The sequence below is a fragment of the Melozone crissalis genome, unplaced genomic scaffold, assembly GCF_028551555.1.
Source record: "Melozone crissalis strain CALT ecotype California unplaced genomic scaffold, PUWL_Pcris_2 ptg000029l_1, whole genome shotgun sequence".
Taxonomy (NCBI): domain Eukaryota; kingdom Metazoa; phylum Chordata; class Aves; order Passeriformes; family Passerellidae; genus Melozone; species Melozone crissalis.
Genome location: NW_026535807.1, coordinates 11344397 through 11369890, shown reverse-complemented (window position 1 = coordinate 11369890; position 25494 = coordinate 11344397). Strand labels below are relative to the sequence as shown.

General features: G+C 40.0%; 1 protein-coding gene across 1 annotated transcript in view; it reads right to left on the bottom strand.

The window, feature by feature from the left end:
• Positions 1 to 25494, bottom strand: part of EEFSEC (eukaryotic elongation factor, selenocysteine-tRNA specific) — a 121571-nt gene that overhangs the window by 21068 nt on the left and 75009 nt on the right. Inside the window, exon 6 of the mRNA XM_054280850.1 lies at positions 22191 to 22347. Coding sequence (XP_054136825.1) covers positions 22191 to 22347 — 157 coding nt within the window. The remainder of the gene's footprint in view (positions 1 to 22190; positions 22348 to 25494) is intronic.

Genomic DNA, 25494 nt, shown 5'->3' with positions numbered 1-25494 from the left:
CTTCCTAAATACCAAAACATCATCCAGGATACACTGCAGTGATGTGCACTGGGTGCAGCATTCAGCCATCCCAAGCCAAGCATAGCCAGCCTGCATTCCAAAAAGCTTCTGGAATTTTAAAGCATAATTTCAAAAGGACAAACTACTGAAAAAAAAAATTAATTGCAATATTACCTACTTAGATAAACAGATTGAACATGCTCCAGATAAAAGACACTGACCAGTTCTGCAAGCCTGACTAGATCTGCACACTAATATGCCCACCACAGGTACACACAAGTAATAGATTCAACAGACCAGGAGTTCTCTTCATATTTACAGTGCTTTCCAGCACAGACACTGCAGGATTAAAGTGTAAATTAAGCTGGGGGTTAAGTAAGACAGGCAGGAAGACTGGAAAGCGTGGGGAGGCTGGGGATCACTGAGCACAGCAAGTTCATGAGTAACAGTGACACAAGTAGAGTCGCAGACTAGGGGAATAGTCACAACTTGGAAGAATGAATGTATTCTCCAGCCAGCATCTGAATATCTTCTTGAGTTGCTCTAAAGCACTCTACAATTGCAGGCAGAAATCTCTGATCTTGGCATGAAGTATATATTTTTAACCATTTGTCGTTTTACAGCTCAGACACAGAAGCAAGTCAGGGCCTATCAGCTGAACTTCAGTAACTGCAAACTGCTCCTCAGCACATTGTATTCCCCACAAAACATCCACACTGGGACTTAAAGAGAGATCTGAGGTTATGAATTTATTGCACATTTGTGATGGGCTTTGAGCACTCAGACAGTCACTATCACTGAGATAACAAACAGTAACTCATTAATCCATGGAAATGTGACAGTACAGTTGAGTGCAGCAGTTTTCTCAGCACTTGTGTTATTTTGAAATCTTGAATCAATTGTTTACAGAAGCTCTTCACTTGTGTTCACAGCAGTAAGTGCTCTACATACCAGTGAATCTTTAATACTTCCTAAATTGCAGCATGGATGAAATAGTGGTTTCTTTTATTTAAACTATAAAAACCAGCACATAATGGATAAATAGTTTATGATGAGTGTTAGATACAAATTTTCAAACAGAACAAGCACTTTGTGTTTGTTGATGAAGTTTTAACTTTCAGTCAGAATTACATAACAATAACCCTATTACAAACCAGTTCCAAACACAACAAGGGGAAAACACTCTGTATGCAACACAAATCAAGTAAAGTATGTAGGCATAATGGCATAGAAAATAAAAGTTATTAAACAGAAGAGCCCATACATCAGCACAAACTGGGAATTAAAACACAGGACGGAGCCCCAGGGGGAACACTTAATACAAAGACACTACAGACTGCAAGTCTGTCAAGACCAGACTGCTTGACCAATGCCAAAAAATGCAAGCCTCTCTTCAAAAGTCCCAGGGACAAAGTGAAAAGTTAATGTTCAGAGCTATTGTGCATTTCAAACTTTCTTGTGACCTTAAAAAAAACCAAAAATCAAACTATCCAACTTTACAGGGAAATTTCCCCTTTCAACAAAGCTGTTTTATACAGTGGTTTAACATCAGATGTGATGCCTAATATGTGGAAAAAAAAAGCTAAAAGCTCTCCAAGAAAACAAAAAGTCTATTTTCATTGTTATACAGTAACCCTAACATCTAGTCAAAGAAAACACTTCCTATTTTTGTTTCAACACAGTAGCACTCAACTACTTTAAAAAAAACTCAAACAAATGAGATAAATAATAACAATTCCAATAGATTACATTAAAGCAGATAAATAAAACTCATGAAGCCATAAAAGAGAGAAGGCTCTAATGCCATGCAAAGGTTTGGGCTGACAGCTCTGTGGGAGGGATACCAGCCAGAGCTGCTGTGTGAGCAGGGACAGCACATTTATTCTCTCATAAGTAAAATCTGTTTCATAAGTATAAACTGGGAGTAACTACACATTTGATGGTTGAAATGAGGGAATGATTGAACCAGTAACTGTTGCTCAAAACAAGGAAAGGAGAGGGACAGATATTGCCTCCAAATTGTCACACAACTTGCTCTCAAATTTTTGCAGCCCGAATGGGCAGACATTTAGATTGGAAATTAGGAAACCCAGGCCTAGGCACTTTTGCTTCTTTGGCTTCCATCAGTTCACAACATTATTTCACCTCTGTCTCAGCTTCCCCACTTAGAAAACAGGGCTCCTAATGCTACAGTTCTTTATACAATACCTTGGAATACAGAGTCCTTTTTCAACCTGAAGAAAAGCTACACACTCTGCGTAAGTTTACAAAGTGCCATTGTTGATGAAACAGCCTGTTCCTTTTAATTCCATGTTTAAACAACTCTGCTGAGGTCTGAAGATGTTGATTTATTTCTGATTTTACAAATTTTAAAAAAGGCTTTCCATGGAGGGTAATTCATGACTTTAACATTTCATCAAATATGCTTTTGTTAAGTGTGGTTGAGCAGGCACATTACTCAAGGTCATAAACTTTAAGTCAAATCACAGGCAACTGAGCAGCTCCTGTGCTTTTTCTACGGTCTCTGCGCCTCCACAGAAGGCTAATTATTTTACAACAAAACTTGAGAAGTGTATTTTTTACCCTGAAGCCATATTTGTTCCTTTTTTTACTATTTCTGTTTCCACAGCAGGAACTCTTGCCTGCAGTTCATATTTTCCCATCAGAACCACAGAGCTTGAACCATTCATACACCAGCAAGAAGAATCATGTTGAAGGTAAATTACATCCTTAAGAAGCATTAACTTCTGAGTGATGTGAAATTTAAACCACAACAAAAGAAAACAGACACAGAGTTCAAAAGTCAAATAAGAATCAGAAGTACCTCTCAGCTTGCCTAGCTGTGGGTCTTTGAATGCTGCTGGCAAAAAAACCCAAACCAACAAACCAAAAACCTACTGTCCTCTCACAACACAATCAAAATGTGCCAGAAAGAAAGAGTGAAAACACCCAAAACTAGTAAGTTGTGTTTGCTAAACACTTTATCTATTTGTGTCCTTACAACTATAAGATATATACATAATTATGGAAAATAATTAAATCATCCAGAGAACATCTCAATTTAAGGCAGGATATTTCCTGAAAGTACACCTTTGGTTACCTTTCCAGATGCATTTACAACTCTTATGAGTAATACAGCATCCAGTTTTCTTCTGAAGATTAATCCCCAATAGAGAATGAATGCAGTGGATCAAGAGACACTATTATGACAAGCAATTAAAAAATAAATTTACCAACAGTCAATGCCAACAGGCTTCTGGCTGACCCAATAACTAACCTGAAAGACAACACACTGCAAAAGCTCCAGAAGATGGAATTATACTGGTGCTAAACCAAAACTCCAGAGTCTTCTTCACTGTACTGCCATAAATTTGCTGGCAACTTATTTAATATCTCTACATCTCTGCTCCACAGCTTTCTAGAGGAAGAAAAGAAACTCCATCTGATATGAGACAGGCACTAGCTGGGGGCTACCACTACCAAATGTCAGGGAAAGGACTTGAAACAGTTACAATCAATTATACTCATATTTACATTATGGATAGAGCAATAAAATTCTCATGTGAATATACAAAAAATTCAGACTGTCCAGCTTTGCCCAGAATTTTGCTGGACAAGAACTCTGCATATAATGCGCACATTGCCAGAACTCAACAGTCTCCTGGAAAAAAAAAAAAAAAAAAAGAAAAAAAAGCCTTAACCTCTTTGCTTGTACTAAGGTAGGCACATATTGCTGGGTTATTTATTTCAGCATATAAGCTGTTTGAATTAACTTTTACATTGAATATAACTTTCTTGACTCCTATGGGCGTTTTTCTTCATCAGTGTAAAACTTACAGAAAAACAGTCCTGCAAAAGTAAACAGTTTTATATTCTAAGCAACAAATCAGATGGCTATGATGAAAACCATTATTATTACATCAGCTCCATTCTTAGGCCAAGCCCCAAGATGTGCTGACATCAAAAACAGAAGTCATGGAAATACAGAAACAAAAGTCTCAGGGCACTATTTTGTACAAAAATAGATATTCCTATTTTTAGAAGAAAAAAACCCAAAAAACAGCAAATGTATTGCTGAACTGTGACTGGTGTGGAAAAGGGAGTTCCCTGACTATATAAATTGTCAGCCTCGCCCAAAATAAAGCAAATGGGTTGTTTTCATTTGGTTTTTTTCTTTTTACGTCTGTTAGGACCAAGCGACCCTCTTAAGGGAGGTAAAGTCTATTTTAATCTCTTCAGTTGTCCTGAAGCTCTGATTTTATCTTTGTCACTTCTACAGACTGGTCCTTCACAAGCACCCCTGAACCCAACCTTTAAGCTGTTTCCTACTCTTGGCACTTTTCTGAGTATGTCTGAGGGACAATAATCACACATGCTAGAAAAGAACTTCCTGTGCAGAAAAAGACTCACACCCACAAAAACTTGGGATTAGACAAAAAAAAAAAAGCCATGATACAATATCATGTGCCAGCAGTTTTCTGTTCAGGAAATCAGTCATTGAAAGTAGTGTCATAAAAGACAGCTGAGCTAAAGAGAAAAGAAGTCCCACACTTTCCTTCTAGGTATTACAACTGCCTCTGGTAAGAAAAGAAGGGAGCTCAGCAACTGTACTGGGATAGAAAGAAACTATAACATGTAATAGTGCTCCAAGTGCTGAAAGCATTCACTTTGCAGGAGCTGGAACACCTGGGGATCACACATGGCTCTCCCAGGGCAGCAAAATGCACACACTGCCTTGAGTCAGTGCAGAGCAAAAGCCCATCCTGAAATCCATGAAGCTTCTTTGGACACAGCACAGTGAAATCAAATGGCAGGGATGCTCCAACTGCAGCTCCATCCTCCTCCAAGCACTCCATACAGCATTCCTTTGTACAGCCTTGGCTGCAAGCCCACTGGTTTCCCACTTAATGCTGAGATGAGCTGCAAAGCTTTTATATTTGTGGAAGCACATTGAGAAAGTGCCTGAAAAGTGCCAGTAGATGTCTGAAATGCCACCAGCCTGTACCATCTTAAAATCATATGCAGCATTAAGAAAAGACTGATAAGGAAGACTCATATAAAACAGGTTTAACAAACCAAATTTAATAAAAGAAATTAATTTATAACTAGTGCAATCTTTCTCCTTTTATGATGACCAAATATGGGTACATAGCATCAGCTTTCAGCAAGGCTGGGGGAAGGGGAAAGACTTAACAGTTGGTCACATTTAGTCAGACAAAGCTGGAAGGAGGCAAAAGGATAATAATTTAGTAATGAAGAAACTCCAAAGACCTAGAAAAGCATGGCAGCCTCCAGAGATGGGGCTTGCCAAAAGGCTATTTTGGGGACAGATAGGGCTACAAAGCTGCTATTAAACTTCAATCCTCAAAATAAACCCATAAACTCAGAAAATATTTATCTGTAAGGGTGGCAGCCCAATAAAAGTTTTATGAATGTTTTAAAACTGCCCTGTCAAGGGTCTAGCTGCTCAGTCACCTCCCTCCCTCCTAGAAAAACAACACAAGCAAGGAAGTTAGGCCCATGTGTCAGGTTCCCAAGCAGGAATGGCAGGAGAGCCTGAAAAATGGCTCTGCACCTCGTGCACCCTCCCACGAAGGCAGCAGAGCACACACCTCCCTGCTGGGAGCAGCTCTGCACCATCAGCCAGCCCCACACACCTGCCCTGGCTTCTCCTCTCCTTCCTGGGACTCACGGCATGCTGAGCAAGGAAATCAGTGAACATGAGCAGGGAACACCATGGATGATGGCAAAATATAAACTCAATCTGGTTTTAAAGTTTAATTTCCGAACTCTTCTTGGATCCAGAGATGGCAATAACATTTGGTTTGTGCTGCCCAAACGAACCACTCTCTGTTAATTTGGCTTAGAGATGGACAGTGGGCAAAGTGAAGTCCACTCTGGACTTTCCATGAGTCCCATTTTTGTTGACACCTAAAGGCTTTAGAGAAAAATCAAGCAGAAGTAATGCATGACTTTAAGTAAAAGAACATAAAATTCATTTACAAAACTGTAAAGTGTTCGTAAACAGTGAAGTTTACAAACTGTTTGTAAGACTGTGTGAAGTCTGGAACACCGGACAGAAGAGTGATGCTGCTTCTCCCTCCTACCACATTTTTTTTCCTCTCCCATTCCCCATCATCAAATTTAAAAATTCCACACAAAGCTTAGCCAGAGGAAGCTTGGCAAATTCCTCAAAATCCAGGGGAGGAATAATCACTGGCAACAAAATCAAAATAGGATGAAAGATAAGAACAAGCAATGAAAAATTGTTTGCAGCCAACCAGACTCTCAGTGCTCACATGCAGAATTTGCCATGACAGTAATTAGGTCCAATTCAAAACAGCTTTCAAAAAAAAAAAAAACTGAACTACAGTTTGTTCACACTTAGTCCACTCTTTCTAAGCAGCACCATCCTACATGGTTTCTTCAATTTCACTTTCGAGTACCAACACAAAATGCCCAAAGAAAATAACCCAAACCTCCGTGGCAGAACAGAGGGTGTGATGTGCACTCATACAATGGAGCACACACAGCTCCCAGGCTGGGGGTGCAGATGTGAGGCTGTGGCCAGCCCAGGGATGGTTGGCAATGCAGATGTTTCCTGTCACCAGTGTCATGTTTGTGCTGTTACAGGTTTATTTTTTTTAATATATTGTGTTACTCCATCTATCTTAGTGAATTGTCCACCTTGTAAAATTCTAATTATATTATTTTCTTCTCGTTATCTGCATTATCTAAAATTATTTATACTATTATAACCTTGGTTTCAAACACTGGTTATAAACATTGTTACAACAGTTATGAGATCAGAGTTCCTATACATACACACAAAGAGATGAATAATTTACTTTCCAACTGCTCTGAAATGCTGGGACATGATTTTGTTTCCCCAACATGCTTCTCTAGCAAAAATTAAAAAAAACCAGAAACCCAACAAACTAGAGGGACAAGATCCAATCTGTCTTCCCCTGGGATCTCAAAGCAGCAGCTTTCCTGAAGATGGCACAGCACTGTCCTGAATTTGAAGCTTTGTTGGCCACTTCTTTCTGGGGGCGTGGAGCAGTTGCTGAGGCAGAGTTTGGCAGGAGTAAGTGCTCTGTTAGATTAAATTTCAGCATAATGTTCTTGATAGGAATCGGAGCACCATCCTGAGAGTGCAACGCGAGGGTAAAACGCCAGCCATCAAGATGGATGGTTTGTTTTTATTTTTATAGAGATTTTCTAAACCTCAACTTTCACCTCTTAGCCCCCTCCCCCTGCTGTTCTCAGTCACCTCCAATACTCCATCTGTCTGCTTCATTTAATAGAAACCTATATTTCCTAGCTAATGGATGCATTTGGCTAAGAAGATAATCTCTTTGTGTTCGCTTCAGTTGCCACATTCCTGTTATCATATTAATACTGATTAAATACGAAACCCAGCATTGAAGTCAGACCCCACACATCATTTAAAAGCGACAAGATGTTCATATTTTGGCACTCTGAAACCTCAGCCAGCATGGAAGTGACCTCTCCCCCACTCTGAACACCTTTCAGCTGGGATGCCATCCATGTGGATTTATACAGGACAGGGTGCTTTAGGAGCATTGTCCGGCTTGAGAACACCAGACCAAGTTCAGGTTTCCTCAGAAGCTCTAGGAGTGCACAAACTCATCTCAAGGAAATGAAGACACTGCAGGTCAAGCAGCACAACACTGGGGGTTACAAGACAGGAAGGGTCCGTACAGATCTCTGCTCTCTCAAAAATGGCCATTAACAGCCCATGCTTGTGCCTCAGTTTCCCCATCTGTACGAGAGGCTATTTCACAAGCTGTGCTGTAGGTGTGCAGCCAGTTTATTAATGTCTGTTTGGGTCTGCACAGCTACAGACTGAAGCTGCTGCAGATAAATGAAGTACGAATAACCAGACATCAAATCAGCAAAAACTAATTCAACAAATTCTGGGATTTAAGCCAACTTTGTAACATGTCACATTTTAAAATCAGCCAGTCCCACATGTGATAAAGTACACTTCTAACCCTGAGCAAAGCCATCCTCAAGTTCCAGAACAACTCTACTCATCAGAACTACACTGCAATAAGACCCAGATGAATTTGTACCATTCTTTTCTCATTTCTCATGTGACCATCATCATCCTCCTCTGTGGAGGAGGAAAACTGGGACAGAATAGCTATGGAAATCAGCCTAATTAGATGCATGCTTTAACTCTCTGTATTGTTCAACATGTAACCATCACTAATTTTTTTAATAAAAAATTATTAACATAGCTACTTATTTATTTGTGGTTTATGGGCTTTATCCTATTCAATTTAATGAGATACCACTGCAAGTCAAAAGAAGCAGAAATTAGTAAAACAGCCTCAAAGTTCTGGTCAAATTAGTCATGTATGTCACTGATTTCTCAGAGCTGCAATCAGTAAGAGCCTGAGTTGAATGTTGTAGGCATCTTTGTGTGCAAACATCAAGTCTCAGAATAAAAGCACCATAGTTACACGAGCTACACGTGCAAATTATTTATGAGTTCCTGAAGACACAGACAGTGGTTGGAACATAGAGAAGAAGTGCTCCAACCACTCTGATTGCATCTACCTTTCTTTGAGAGCAGGTCTGAGCTGCACACTCAATTGGAGAGCAGGTCTGAGCTGCACACTGCACTCAATTGTAGAGCAGGTCTGAGCTGCACACCCCACTGAGGCAGTGCTTTTCCTCGAAGGCGATGCGACACCTCCTGAGCAGCTTTGGAGCAGACGAGGTTACAGCATGGTCAGGAAAGCTCCCTGGGGATGTCAAGAAGGCTAAGCTAACCTTCTGAGATCCGTATAAACAAACAACTGAACATGGAGAGCCTTGAACCCAGGGACTGCTGTTTATCTAACCCCTGAACTGCAAAAGACATCAATCCCTGCCTTATTAAAGAAATGCATACGCTAGCCAGACATGCCTGCTTGATCAGCTCTCTCCCATTCACAGCTTCTCCAGGGTCGGAGGAAGTTTCAACAGGCCCTGTTCCATAAATAAAATCCTTCTGGCTGGCAAGAGCTAAATTGTATCAAGACTGGCTCAGACAGCTTCGATGAGAAATAATTGGCAGGGGTGGGCTGAAATACCCTCCATCAATTTGCCTACAGATGGTCTCTTCCTCCTTTTCCTCCCCAAGCCAATTCTATCTGGTTCAGTGAAAGTAGCAGAGAATCCATAACGTGCTTCCACTTATTCTGTGTGTAATCCATGGATGTGTGTCCTGAAATCAAAACCTAGTATCTAACATAAGAGTAAAAGCTTTAAATACAGAGGCAATCAACAGGTCTATAACGGAAGATTCCCAACCATCAGCAAACAAACCCAGGAAACTTCAGAGTGTGAATAACACAGACCTTTCTCCATCTTTACAAGATTTCCCTCATTTCTTAGCCATCCAAAAAAGCTATCATTTGTGTACACTACAAATCCATCCTTTCTTTATAATGATTAGAGAAAATAAAGCTATTCAACCAAACTCATTTGCAAAACTCTACAGTAGAGTCTTCTTACAAGGATCAGTATTTATTAAAGCTCAAAATCTTACAGAGAAACAACATTTAAAATCTGTTGTTAATCTACCTATAATGTTTTCCAAATGCCAAATAAAACTTTTTTCCTGTGCTTATAAGAAATAAGTTCTAAAAGAAATTCACTCATGCTTTTGCTCCAGCATACATTTACTCTGAAATCTAATCACATATTTAAGACTTAACACTAGTGAATTGCACAATGATCAACTGAACAGAAATAGTCAAATTATAGTATTTTCACAGATGTGAGATATTGATTTTTCACAGGAATAAATCATCAAATATTAAATTATATACGTATTTTAGTATTTTCCCAAAAAACCTTTCTATTTGGCCTTGGTCAATGGAAAAATATTCTTAAAAATATCCAACTTCTCTTAAAAGGGAGAGTAGATCAACAGAGAGCCTGGGTCAATAAACCCAAGCTTAAATTTCAATTTAAGTGAAAAATAAAAACACTGATAATTCACTGAATAAGTCAATCTTTCTCTGAATGTGCACAATTTCAAGACAGAAAAATAAAACCCATAACTAAATCCAATTACATTATGTCCTCAAATTACTCACTTCAGAGCGTAACAAGGAAAATATGAAGAAAAACTAGGAGAAAAAAGTCTGGGATTGAGGAAGCAGGCATCAATTTCCACATGAACTCCAAAGGGACTATAATCTTTGAACATCTTCTGAGGAGGTACTTGTGAGAACAATCCATTGTAATGAGCCATGAAAAGAAAATCCCCAGTCCATGATATACAGCCTGCTCTCCTGTCAGCAGGAACTTGCATTCTTTAGCACATTTTCAGTCCTCAATAAACATCTTCTTTCTCTTATGCTGCTTGGCACAGCCCATGTTACCATTGTGGGAGCTTGAGAAGATAATTCATTGCAATCATAAAGAAAACAAATGCATATTCTGCAGGCTGCATTCATGTTGTAATACCAATCCTGATGAGCTGATACTTCAGTCCCTTGCCTAGCACATCCATACATCAACTGGCTGTGTTAGGGAGAGAGAACTGTTCTTTCACAGACAGAAAACTCAGGTTTTCTGAGTGCACTGAGGAGTAAATACATACCTGGCAGCAAGCTTGTACTGAATCAAAAATCCTCACGTGCACAGCAAAAATCCTGCACCACACAAACAGTGATCTTCATTTACATACAATGACACAGTTTAGGATGGAACAACAAAGTAATCAAAGGGATGGAACAGGTCCATCTTCTTGGTTCAGGGTTCTGCGCATATATATATATATACATATATACACACATACACACACACAATATATATATATACACACACATACACACATATCATTAAAAAATACCCTAAAAAGCAGCACAGGCTGCTCTGAGTTGTGTGGGAAAGATCAGGGGAAGGGGCTGCAGAAGTGAAAAAAGGCAAATGGTCAAACAGAGAGGGAATTGAGTGGGGAGGGGAGAGTAGAAATGGATTAGGGTAAAACATCAACCTGGGTAACTCATCAGTTGTAATAGAAAAGAAGAGGTTCTCTGAATCACCTAATTGTCTTGATTTGCTAATCTGGAGTAGATGAGGGGGATGAGGGGAAAGTGGTGAGGGGAATTGAGGGCTCAGAGGTTTAAAAAAATATTGTCATAAAACCCATAGTACAAAAGCATGCAATATGGAATTCTTGGGATTGAAGTTACAACTTCAGATATTACAAGAAAGACTTTTCTAAGCAGGATGATGGTCTTCTCTACTTTTCCTTTAAGTTTTATTCCATGTATTAAGTACTTTGTAAGGTATTTTTTGCAATTTTCTTTTAAATGCAGTAATACTGTAGCTACAGGCAGGAAATGCTTTTGTTGCTTATGTATAACATTATAAAAAATCATGTTACAGCAGAGCCCTCCCTATGAAAACAGGTCCATTGAAGCTCCAGTTATTTCCTATTCTTTATTAAACACTCAAATTCCTTTGTGAAAACACAAACCAAAGACTCCTTTACACAGACTTCCTTGAAATCAATGCACACTATTAAGAACAACTATTTTTTTTTGTCCCCAAACTCAAAACATGGATCAGGCTCTCAAGGTTAACGTCCTTGTCACACAACAGTTCTCATACCCCGTGCACTGGCCACTGTTGTGAGTCGATACTTCAAATACTCTACAATTTGCAAACCACAAAGCTCTATGCCTCCAGGAAGCCCCCGTGGTGTATGTTTTTACTCAGACTTCAAAAAGCTATCAGAACAAACACTGGTGGAAAGGGAAGGTGAAAGGCCCAGGGGATGAACGATCAAAATCGAGTAAACGAGCACAAACAGTTTACAGAAAGGGAGAGAAATCTCATGGCAAGGGGGCAACCTGAATGCACGAGTGACCCTTGTGGAGACTTAAGAAGATCAAAGTCATGTAAAGGCCTGCAGCCTAAGTATTTTCCACCCAAATACTGCAAAGCCATGAGTGAGAACTGTAACATCCATAAACTAGCATCCCATTTTGCACACAAGAAAGCAGAAATAAAGATGAAGGAAATAAGTCCTTCTTTGGTATTGCATAAATAAACTACAGACCTGGGAACACAAAGTTTGGATTCATGGCTTCCACTTCCTTTCTCTACTTAAACAAGTGGGCTCTTGGAGAAAGCTGCCCACTACAAACAGGACAGAGCAAGTTCCTCCTGACCAGCTCATCCTGAAACCCTTGGTCCACCTGTCCAAAGAATATTTCTGTCACCTCTCACCAAAAACCATAACCCTTCAAAGTAAAACTACACCTAAAACATCAAAAGAAGCAACTATATGTATATCCCCTGCATATTTTTTGGAGAATTTAAGGATCACTTTAAAAGTACCATATTTGGGCAGTTTGGTCATGTACCTGAATTCCACATATTTAGCTACACTGATACCAGCTGAGCACTCAGCAAGAAAAAGACCCCTTCCTTCCCAGAAGGACAATGCTTAACTGAGCAGCAGTAAACCAACACACATTTTTATGATGTTTTGTAACTCTTCAGAAGAAATTGTATTTTGTTCCTTCTGTACATTTTTCCAAGGCACTCACTGAAGCATCCCAAACTTGCAAAGCACAAGTATATGAGAACTAAGTATGTAAAAAAAAAATAAAATATATATCCCTATTTGTTCTAGGAGATACCAGATATTACCACCAAATTATTTTTTTTGATGCTGTAAGGTTGCTCAGCCAAACTGTATAAACACATAATAAAACTCACTGTTAGTTATATTCTTTTTCAAGGAAAAAAAAGTTTTCACATTTGAAATTACTGAATTTGCAAAATGAAACACCTAAAAAGGACAACAACAAAAAACAGACAGAAGGTAGCTCATGCATCCTGCTCTTGTTTGCAGGATGTGTGGTACATTAAACTTCTGTACTATTTCATGAAAGTAAGCGCAATCCTGTTGTTCCATGCCATGTTCTAATCCAAACTGTTTGCAACTTCAGCAGCATAAACCCAGTGAAGTCAAAATTAAATGAAGAATTTGGTCTGTAAGAAATAGGACAACTTGTAGTGACTGTGCAAAGCATCTCCACTTTAAAAATCAAAAATACCCAAAATAAAAATGCAGCAGAAATTTTAAAACCTAAATATGGTGCTATTCTGAAATTGTGTGTTAATGGAACCATCACGTATGCAAACAGCGTAGGATTGCTTTTATAGGGGAAATAAACTTGCTCAGTTTCTCATTTTGAATACTTAATTTTCCCTCCCACCCACATGTTGGATTTCTTCCTCCTTTTTTCTTCAAAAAGGTAACCTCCAGTAAAGGACCTCATTGAACAAAGGATTTCTAAGCAGGTGAAGCAAGACAGCAAGACTCACCACAGCCCAACAGGCAGTTCCCATAACAGCAGCAAGGAGCCAAGAGGTGTTAGAGAATTTGGAAATTAAGGGTGATGTGGTGGCAAATACAACCCAGAACAAACACAGGCAGATGGAGCAATAAATTGACAATTCATTCCTGTTTGGCCACATCCCCTGCAGATGGGCCCTGCCAGGGAGCTGCACTGGGCAATGGGCTCCAAGAGCTTACAGCTGCTGTTATAATTATTCAAAATTCAGCAAAGTAACAGCCCTAAATGTGCAAGATGCTTATTTTCTCCCAGGGAATGCAACTTTCCACAATAACTACATTCCCCCAAAATAACAAAGCCTGGATTAACTGGAAAGACTTACGACCACAAGAGACTCTACACAGAAGTAAGGTTATTATACAGAGCAGCATTTCCAGCTCTCAGTTTTACCACAAATCTCAAGATAAGTGCACCTCTTTTGAAATCCCAGATCCTAAAAACATGCAACTGAGTGCAAATCTCAGTTTGTTTAATTTATGTATCTAGCTCTTGTGGCTTAGGAGAATCTTATACATGACCTGAGTTTATCTAAGAAAAGAAACAATCTTTACAGATTTTTTTTTCTTTTAATAAAAGGAAAATCATTCTTTGGGGGCTTACTTTCATGAGTACTTTGGACAGCCAGCTGACTACCAATGCCACTGCCAATTGAAACAACAACTGCTCAGTTTCAAAAATACTTGTAAAAACCCACAGTCGTCTCCCAAGCTCTTCCCACACTATCAGATCCTGATTTTATCCTCAAATTAAGATAAATAAATTCTATTATAGCATCTTTCTATTTTGCAACAAGGGATTTGAAACTTAACTTCAGAATAGCCAGTGGAGCAGTTGCTGTTCTTGGAGGCAAAAAAGGAAACTTAATTAGAAAGCACTTGGAGCAGACTATTTTGGCAGCTCAATTCCCAGTGGCCTCCATCTGCAGAGGGCAATCTCAGGCACAGAGCTAGACTGGATTTTCCCTTCAGCTCTTCCTTTCAAGAGCTCACAATATTGCAGCACTAGAACATCCACAGGTCAGAAAAAATCACCTCTACCTTGCACATCCCTACAGCAGCCTGAAAATGCTGGTAGAAATATTTGAGGGGAAACCAAGCTGTCACTGGCATCCAGCTTCAGGGACCAAGAAAGATGGGCAGGGGATGCAGAAGCAGATGAATAAAGAACAGAAGCAAAGAGGAGAGAGGTGAGAGCATTAGCAAAAACTTAGCCAAAATGAAGAGAGGCTCAATGGAGATAGAAAGCAAGTATTAGGAAAAGAAATTGTATGCAAGTGATTACTAAGTGGGGTTTCTTTTGGTCGTGGGTTGTGTATTTTTTTTTCTTCCCCGAGTGGTAGAATCTGTAGAAGTTGTTATCCTATGGTCAAACAAATCCCATCTGTTGGAATTCTATTTTCTTAATAGGATTTTTTTCCATAAATAGCACAAATAAATGATTTCATATTTACAGTAGGACTTCAGTAAAATAGAAAAAATAAAGGAGTTGATTACTCACCGTGGAGAAAAAAAAATCCTTCAGTACAGGACAAGCCAGTTACAAAGCATCACCAAAACCAGCAAAGTTCCTTGTTGTGTCAGTGTGGGGAATACAATCGCTGAATTATACCTGGTATCATAACGCATCTCATAATGGAGAGCTAATTAAGTTTTTTTATATCTGAAATTCTAAATTATTAACTTCATCACCTTGTCTTTTCAAGGTAATTGTCTCTATAGATTGAGGCAGCACCTACATCCTTACTGCTTTCCACATACAAACAGCTCAGAAAAACAGAATACAGCATAATAACAGAGCAAACTGAACACAAACCTAGGAGGCAGCAAAGCCCAGAGTGAAAGCTCAGTTTGCTTTGGGGCTGAGCTCACACTTGTGCAAGTGTGAGGTGCTTTGCTACTCAGGGAAGCAGAAAGTGCTCAGAACACACTGCTCTTTAGTGCCACAGCAGGCTGGTCAGAGAGCAAGAGAATGCTTCCTGAAGGCCACCAATAGCCCTGCCCTCGAGAGAGTGTGGTGGGCACTGGTGTGATGTGGGCTGCAGGAAATAAACACTGCAGTCACATCACGTGGTGCAGAAGCACCAATGTTCCTTCTGTTGCACTAATGGCACTTCTATTAAGCTCCTCTTGCACAAGAACAGAAAGGGTGACTGGCAGTACAATAAAAGGCTCCCTCTCACTCTTTTCAATGACCCAGAGGCTCACTGTGTAGCCCACCACAAGGGCTTACACAGGAGCTGGACTCCTTTCTTGCAGACACACTCAAATGCCGTTACATCACCTGATGCCTGATAATTCCATAGTCCATGTCTGCTTGATGCCAGAAAAGCAAACTGCTGGACAGATACTCCAATGGAAACCTCAAATCCAAAGAGTCACAACCTCCACTGGGAGCAGCATCTGCTGCAGTGTGCAATGACGTGCTGCCTGTGAAACCAACCTCACTATCAGCACATTCCCCCTCCAGAGCTCTCAGTTCAGATTCCATCCTGCAGCTCTGTCATTGCAAACAAGACCAGGATCTCCCAATCCTATCATGAATGAGGCAGACAGGCAGTTAGTAAGTTATTTCCTTGACTTCTGTTTTCATTCAGAAGGAATGTACACAAATTTTGACTTTGATTCCACAAGAACTCTCTAAGGTCGATAAATCTGGTTATTCAGCTTCAAAGGTCATTATGGGCTCACATGATGTCACCACTCAAAAGTAGGCTTGCTTCCTTCAGGCCAGCCTTTATGTGCAAATGCAGTACAAATTCCCTGTTCCTATGTGGTCACCAGGACTTGCACATCACTACAGTTTAATCTGCTCAAGAGGGGATCATACAGGGAGTGATGCCTCTCTGGCAACAATCCTCTCCCAGCCTCTGTCCATGCTACACCAGCCAACTCTCACAAAAAGGAGAGAAGGAGATTTATGCCTGAAGTACCCCTTAAGGATTCTAGGTTTTGTTTGGTTTAGAGGGTAGGGGAAAAGAGACTGTGAAAGAACAAGCAGAGCTAATCTCCAGCTTTTAAATAAAACACAGCTACACAGATTTCTTTGCCCTTGGGCTTTTGTTTTTCCTCTTGACTGAAATCCTGCTCAGCCTCACCTGATACTGACAGGGATGGCAACCCACCAGACCCTTGCAGCCAACAATTTTTTATTTTCCTTTATTAAAACAGAAGCCAGGCTGGGAAAACAAGGACATTAAATGTGCCTAAATTCCATTTGGCCTAAGAGAAGATTATCCTATTCTAATGCAACACAAGCAAAGAATTCCAAATGTCAAGATCTCCCACAAAAAAGGTTTGCTGCTCAGTGACAGGATGTTTAATTATTCTCAGTGCAATGAAAAGGTTTAGGCTGCCCCATTCCTACTGATGTCAGTAAGGAGTGTCCTCCAAATCACAGAGCTGGGAATATGACATTAACTACAGTCAACCATTTAAAGCTTGTCTCCTACAATTGTTAAGAAAAACCCAACCCCCTGAAAGTAATATTCCACAAACGCCAGCCACCTTGGAGTGTTGAGACCTACCTGAACAAAGTGGCATGTGCCTTGAATAGTAATGAAAAAAAAATCAAATATCAAAAAAAGAATACAATTAAGATAGCTCTTAAGGAGGGGGTTACAGAAGACAATGGGATACACAAATTATTTTGCTGTTGTATTTTTCAATCTTCACTTAACTTTAACTTCCCTCATGCTATTTAACCTCCAGTCAACTTCCTGGTATAAGCGGAATCCTTAAAAATACAGAAAAGAAATTGAATTGCACTTTCAAACCCTCAGTTTTTAACTGGAATTGAAATCATGCAGAGTGGTGCTGTTCATGTACAGCTCTCACATCATACCTCTTCCACCACGTCATTAGGGATTTGCAAACCAGTGGGGAATCTCATCCAATGAAAAAAGCAGCAAAATATAAAAACACCAAAGATGTACCAAATCCGCAATATGCTAAGGAGGAAACATATTCTATATTTCTACCCTTAATTTCACATGTAAGAATACAAGGAATTCTCAAGAATAAGACACTTTGCTGAATTCTGACCACTGTATGTCATGTCATGTCATACCAGCACTGCAGGATCCCAGAGGGGAGGGAGAAGATCTGTGCTGTCACTTCAGAACAGACTTTTATGGCACATTCAACCCCTCTTACCCTGACAAGCAGTGGAAACAGTGAAATGGACTTGTTCTCTCAACTGCAAGGCAAAAAGTTACTGGCAACAAAAGGCAAAGTCATAAACCAGTTTGTTTTCAACTGTTTTAAGAAACCCAAAATTTCTGTTATCCTGTATGGCTAAAAAGAACAGAGAAGCCACAAAGCTTGTACTCCAATATTCCCGTTTTTATCTCTTCTTATGAAAAGTGTCTTTTATTACATTTAAATTTGCTCAATTCAGAAATGTGTTCAGCTCTTAGGAGTGTTAGATATGCACTGCTTCTTTCACATTAAGAAATAAGGTAACTCTTTAAGTCACGTACAGCAATTTTTAGTCAAAAAGAGGAGAATGGTAGACACCTTGCAGTGCCTCAGAAAGGATGAACACTTCACTAGAAATTAGACAAAGACAGAAAGGAAAGTGAACCATGCCTGAGATATCACATATGCTCCAATTAGATTTTAAAAGTTGCTACATTTTACAATAATCAAGCACATGACAAATGCAATGAGCCAAAACCAAAGAAATGGGCATGTCTCAAGTCAATCTTTTAGAAGATATCAAGACACACAGCAACAGATCATGATTTTGCAAACCAAGCACAGTTTTACAGGGTCGGTTCTTGGGTGAGAGACAGTTAAATAAAATCCACAATTAGCACTAGGTTATTCAAATGATTTGCTGAACTTTCCTCTCAATGTCTTATCAACAGGCACAACATTCCTTGGTGCAAGGTATGTTGAAATAAGCATTTTCCAAAGACTGCCATTGTTAGCTTTTATCTTCTTTAGAACAAGACACTCAAGCATACAGTCCTTGCCTCCCCAAACTTGTTCTTGAACAATACTTCTCACTCATTTGCCCTGTACAGTGTTCCATTTACAACTAGAACAGCTGCCACACATCACCCACCTCAGCAAGCAGAGCCCCATCAGTAGCTGGCTCCCTCATCCACACAAAGCATATCTTTAAAAGCAGTGTAGTTTAAATTGCCTTTCAAACCCCGTTTGCTTTTTAAGCAGCTTGTTAAACTACACAAAACTCTCTTGTGAGTTTAGAGATTATGTTCCCCTTTTTATGCATTTGACCATGCAACCAGTCTGGAAAGGAAGCGTCATCCTGTCAATTAACAGGCCTTGAAACTTTGCCTTCAGTTAAAGCACAAACAGCTCCACAACTGACTGAGCCCTACAGAACAGCAGATCTGCCAGCAAATACTTTTTTTTTCCTTTTAGATGCTGTTGCAAACATTCTAGAAAGGTTATACCTTGTCATTCAGGCAGTAAAAGTATGCCTGGACAAAAAATCAGAAGTGAGCTGAAAAATAAATTGTACTTCCACCCACCACCCTACTGCCTGCCTGTTTTACCCTGCACTAGCAAACATGCAGGCAAACTACACAAAAATATTGTCAACCTGGAATACATCTTCATCTGCGAAGATGATCTGGCAGTGCAAGAAATCTCTGCTAAATAACATCTTTCAATAGTCAAGTTATGCTTTATTTCATGTTATTAAGCTTTGCTTCCACCTCCTTGGACCACCCTAAGGGATTCTTCTCCATTATGTTCTTCAAATACTTGTGGATAATAATATCTCCCACTTAGACATCGTTTAGCTAAGTTTCATGCATTTCTTTTCATCTTCTTTCCCTCATAAATCAATCCCTTCAGCCTCTCCAGCATTCTTGCTGCTCTTCCCTGAACTTTTTCCAAAGTACTGACATCTTTCATCAACTGAGGAACTTCCAATTGCATGCTGTACTCTGGATGTGCTTTTTGCACTCTAAAGAGAGATAATTATGTCTTTTCAAGAAATATTAATGCTCTAAGCCTGGAATAAATCTAAATCAGGAATTTCATTACTTTGGGTTTTTTTTTCCAGAATGGACAATAGTTATCCCTGTTTCACAAAGCAGAAGAGCAGAGAGAAGTATCTGACTTACTGCTGCACACAAGCAGTGCCAGAGTAAGAAACAGATCCATGTTCTGCCATTCCCAGCTGAGGTCTGCCAAGTTTCAGCCCACAGATGACACAAGACAAAGTTCCCAGGATGATCCATAGCAAACACAAGCCATTTCCAAGAGAGCATGGAAGAACATTTGGGGAGTCCAACATTTGCTCATGTGAGAGGTGTTGTTGGTACCCGTGGGACCATGCAGCACCCTAAGATGTGCCATGGTGTATTATCACTTTTAGTAGTCAGGACACAAATCTCTGATGGATCTCCTTGAATTTTACTGCCCTGGAGAGGTTTGTTTCTAGAACCAGCTATCATCAGGTCAACTAGCTGAACAAACCAACTCAGTTCTAGGGGTTGACTGGTTTTAAATATGAGAGGACTGATGACTGCCAGGCTGAGGCAGTACAAGGCAGTTTTCAACCTGGACATTTCCTTTCCTTCCTTCCCACTCCCTGATACATTTCTGAAGGAATCACAGAAAAGTAACTTTAGAAAAATCTAAAAAAAGGTCTACCCAAAAAAATATGAAAGAGACTGCATGAGAGGAGACAAGGATGAAAGATGAGGTGGGGGTGAGGGAGAGAGAAGTCTGACCAGTTAAATTAAAAAAAAAAAAACAACCAACTCACAAACAGGGCGCAGACACATTAAAAAAGCAACACTGATCTAACAAAGGAATGTGAACTGCAGTTGACTCAAGCAGTATCACAGCAATGGCCCTCCCCCTACACACAAACCTCTGTAACTCTTAAAGAGACATGTTTTTAGGCTCTTTCAAATTCTGTGCTTCTTTTCCTTGATACCCTCAACCTGACTTAACTTACTGCCTTTTCTTTCCAGACAACAAGAGCACCCAAGTTTGACCCAGACTAAAGCAAAGCAAACTAGGTTGTATTATTCTGCCTACTTTAGAGAAGTATTAAATTCTAGCATTCTGCCACATATTCTTCTCATTGAAAGAATAAACCATAAAGGGTCCTCTGTTTCAAGGTCTGCTGTTGAACATCTGATGAGTGTAACCAAGATTAGATAATGAACACCTTGGTGAAAGGTATCACTTCTTCCCACTAGCTTAATGGACAGAGCAAAATGCCATTATCTAAATCTATATACAATTTTCTTAATGTAACTGCTGGTTCACAATTACAGTTCCTGCTTAAATCCACGAGGGTGCCAGAGACTCCTTATAAGGCTTCTCTCTGTCCCAGGAAGAACCATTTCCTCCATACAAATAAGTAGAAATGGCAATGCAAATGCCCTCCTCCTGTTCTTTTTGTTCATCAGATCTTTGCCTCTGGGAGAGAAAAGTTACTAAGAACATTACATAACTGCATTTTTAAGCAAGACACCATCTTGATTTTCAGCTTTTTAGCTCTAAGGTAATCTATGCATCATTTCACCACCTACCTAAAGGTACCTCAGTGAATCCCTACAATCTTTTCTATACCAGAAAACTAAAAGTAAACAAATCTGCTGCAACCTTTTTCTTTAAATGCGAAGTGTGCTTGCTAATGAGGCTCTCAGACCTATGTGCAAAATCTAGCATTTGATTATAAAACTAGAAGTACAGCTAGGATAGAACACGAGATATTTTATATAGTCACAAATTCTTATTCTGTGATAGGAAGAAGAAAGGAAACTTGCAGAGGGTCAAAATTAGAGCAGTTGCATCCCACTCTAAATTAAAAGGAAAGATAGTCCATCTTCTGCAAGGAATCAGGAAACTTCACCCTTCTCTGAAGATCAATGGCTATGTTGAGTGTTTGCTGCCATAGAATACTGTAATTTCTTTTCTCCACTTGTTCAACAGAAGCAATCTTGCTCATCTCCCTAAGAGGGTGGGGGATTAACTAGTGACAAATGGGCTGAAGACAAAACAGAAATACAAAAGTACTGCCTGGTATCCTTACAAATCTTATCCTGCAATCTGAGTTAAATGCAACACCTATTACTGCCTTTTGAAAAGGCTCAGAACTACTCTCCTGCCTTAAAAGAAGGAGGAAAAAAACCCCAATAAATGACACTTATAAACTCTAGCACCCATAATTTCCTATGCTCTAACCTAAGGAGGCATAAATCTTTCCTGTAATTCACCAAGGATGAAAAATACAGTCACATACAATATTATAAAACCAGGAGACACGAGCAATAAAAAAACTCTCAAGATGTCCAAAACCCCATTTATCAAGCAGTTTTTGCTTGAAGGCAAGTTAGGTAATAACATGCAGAACAGAGCCAATTTAAGGAACTTGCATCCAATATACTATATTTAATAAGCAGCCACAGGTAAAAATGATTGCAGGTTTGCTTTCTTTTATTTGTTCAGAAGGGCTCTGGTGCAAATCATACATACATTAGGAGAGGAGAGATTACCACAAACCTCTGTGGGCACAGCATGATTTCTGTGTTAGTGCCACTTAGCAAGAAGGCATTTTGAGACCTGAGTTTGTTGGCACAGGGGATGTGGCTTCAGGCCATTCAGTCTCACACTGTAAGTCACAGCCACCATCATGTAATTAGAAGAGGTACAGGCCCCACCAGATCCCTGCTCCAACTGGGTGTGAGCTCATTCAAAACTTCAGGAGATCACTGGTAGCACTTCACCTGGCAATATGGGAAGTTCCTCCACATTGGACATAGATTGTTATTAGTTAACTACTAACACCTACCTGGAATTCGGATTTTGAATTTACCACTTTGTCCAAAACCACCATCTATTATTCCATCTTCTCCTGTAGACAGTTTCACCTTCAGACCCACAAAAATCTGGATGTTTGTTTCCTTTTTAAACAATGAACGACCAATCACACTGTAATCGTCCATCACCTGCAATCAGAAATAGGGATTTATAACTCCAGAAGCTAAAGTGAAAGAAATTATCCATGTCATGTGCCAAGTTTGGCAACTTCTGCCACTCCACCTTTCACAAACCATTTACTCCCAAATGAGCAAACCTCTGGGTGAGTCATCTAAACTGCTGAGTTTAAGGCAATTTGTGTCTAAAACCATATTAGATTTTATGAGCTAACACATTTCTGCTTCTACCTCCCTTATCAAAATATAAGAATAAAACCTACATCAGAACATGCTGTAAAGATTAGTTAATTAAAATATCTTTTCTGCTTTGAAACCTTTCCATAAAAGTCACTGAAGTACCTATGCTGAAAAAAGTTTATGCCATTATTTATTCTACAGCTAAGCACATTATCACCTACATAAACATTCTTTCTCTTCGCTCCAGACCTGCACTCCAACAGCTACAAAAAATGACACAGCTTCTAAACAGAGCCTTTTAAATACTCACCTTTACATACATATTGATTTGTTAAACCAAGAGCCTTATGACCAGTCTATCCAATTTTAATTTCAAGGTTTGTAACCCAGTGGGAAGAACCATTCCAAGTTGAATTGTTAATTAAGCTATCAGGAACAAGAGGCAGTGAGGTTGGTGGGTAAGGCAAGATAAACAACCCTCCCTCAGGCATTACAAAGTATAAGGTGCAGTCAAGTGAGCCTAATCCTGCAGGTGTGAATATCCTTGTACACCCACTCCCTGCAGTTACTCTACCTTGTAGATGCAGAAAGAACATTTATTTATCAGAATAAATATGGGGATATTACTTCAATATTTCCAAGATTGCAGCTCTTCTTCACATCTCAGGAATCATTTTCAGCTACACCTAAGGGTTGCAAAGACCAAAGTGACTTAGAACAGTAAAGAATTGCAATCAGTTCTGGACACTCCCCTTAATTCAGTTTAAATGAACTCAAAATATTGATGACTCAAAATACTGCCGGTTTATTAAGCAACTGCCCTTCCCTGAAGCCTCCTCCATAAACTATAATGCATATAAGGACTCAAATCCCTAGAATTGTTATTATTTTGTTGCATATATACGCCTCCATTTTAATGCCAATCTCAAGATGGTAGTAAACCTAGCATCAGAAATTTCATTTTTTATTTTACACAGAACTATCAGCATTCAGTTATGCACACTCATTTAAAACCTCTGAATTAAAGAACCCTTATCTTTTATAAAGAAAGGTGCTTTTTTGGGTCTTGCTCTTGTACATTCAGTTTAGGAGAATAACCAAGGACTCCAGCTGCACTGTTCTTTTCACTCCAATGGTCACAGAATCACTGGGTTGGAAGAGACCTCTAAGACTGAGTCCAACCCAGCCCTAACACCTCAACTAAACCATGGCACCAAGTGCCACATCCAGTCCTTTTCTAAACACATCCAGGGATGGTGACTCTACCTCCTCCCTGGGCAGACCATTCCAGTACTTTATCACCCTTTCTGTAAAAAACTTTTTCCTAATATCCAGCCTATATTTCCCTTGGTGCAGCTTAAGAAAGCTGTGTTCTCTCATTCTGTCAGTTGCTGCCGGGAGAAAGAGACCAACCCCCACCTGACTACAGCCCCCTTTCAGGGAGCTGTACAGAGTGATAAGGTCACATCCGAGTCTCCTTTTGTCCAGGCTGAACACCCCCAGCTCCCTCAGTGGTTCCTCACAGGGTTTGTGCTCCCAGCTCCTCTCCAGCCTCGTTGCCTCCTCTGGACGCGCTCCAGCATCCCAAGGTCCTTCCCAATCTGAGGGGCCAGAACAAGGTGCAGCCTCACCAGTGCCAAGTACAGGGGCAGAATGACCTCCCTGCTCCTGCTGGTCACACTGTTCCTGGCACAGGCCAGGATGGCCTTCTTGGCCAGCAGGGCACATGCTGGCTCACGGTCACTTGGCTGTTGATCAGTACCCCCAGGTCCCTTTCTGCCTGGGCACTGTCCAGCCACACCACCCCCAGCCTAGAGCATTGCAGGGGGTTATTGTGGGCAAAATGCAGGACTCAGCACTTGGATTTATTAAACTTCATCTTACTGGACGCTGCCCATCCATCCAACCATTCCAGGTCTCACTGCAGAGCCCTCTTACTTTCCAACAGATGGATATGTGCTCCCAGCTTAGAGTCATCTGCAAATTTACCAGTGATAGGCTCAATGCCCTCATCCATGTCATCAATGAAAACATTAAACAGAACTGGCCCCAGCACAGATCCCTGAGGGGCACCACTGGTGCCAGCTGGATGCAGCATCGTTCACCACCACTCTCTAGGCTAAGCCATCCAGCCAGTTATTAACACAACTTGTTTAAAAAAACCCCTTCCTTTAACCAATGAATACATTCTGTAGGTATCACCACGATTCCTTGGGCATCTCTACAGGCCATTAGAAAGAAAACCACTTTAGTGGTGCTGAGATAATAAGTGATCAGTGACTTGCCTGACTGGCTGTTTGGAATAAAACCTCTATGACCCAAAGTATCTGTCTCACACACTAAATACTACACACCCCATCCTGTGCCATCCTTGCCCTCCTGTGAGCCTATCACCAATTTATCCCTGACAAAGACAAAATAACTAGAGAGTGCCTGTCCTAACAGGAACTAAGATAACTGGATCAGTCTTTGCATTAAAATAAATGAGTGTAGCAGAGAATTGCTATGAAGGAAAGCTCATTTTCTCAACTTTAGGATTGCATTAGAAAATAATAAAAGAAAAAGAAAAATTATATTTTTGGTTTAGCTTTGCTTTATAAAAAGGGAAAGAAACGCATGTTGTTCTCTCTAACTGAAACTCAACACTTCCAATTACTTTACCAGCAATTTACCTCCAATCGCAGGATTTTAAGTTAATCCCCTTTGAGTTCTCAGAACATCTACAATGGCAATCACTTTGCCTATTAGCTGAACAGCCTTTCGGGAGAGCTTTCTGCTTTTCTCTCAAACACTCTTTCTTTTGGTATAAAATATTATGAACTTACAAAGCCAAATGCCACAAAGACAGTAAGGGATCCGCAGTCTGCTCTGAAGCAGCAGCAAGGGGCCTAGCAATGAGGGCAGACTAATTTTATTAACTTCAGGGAAACTTCAAAAAGCTTTAGGGCTTTAATGCCAGACAGAGACGACCCCAAAAGT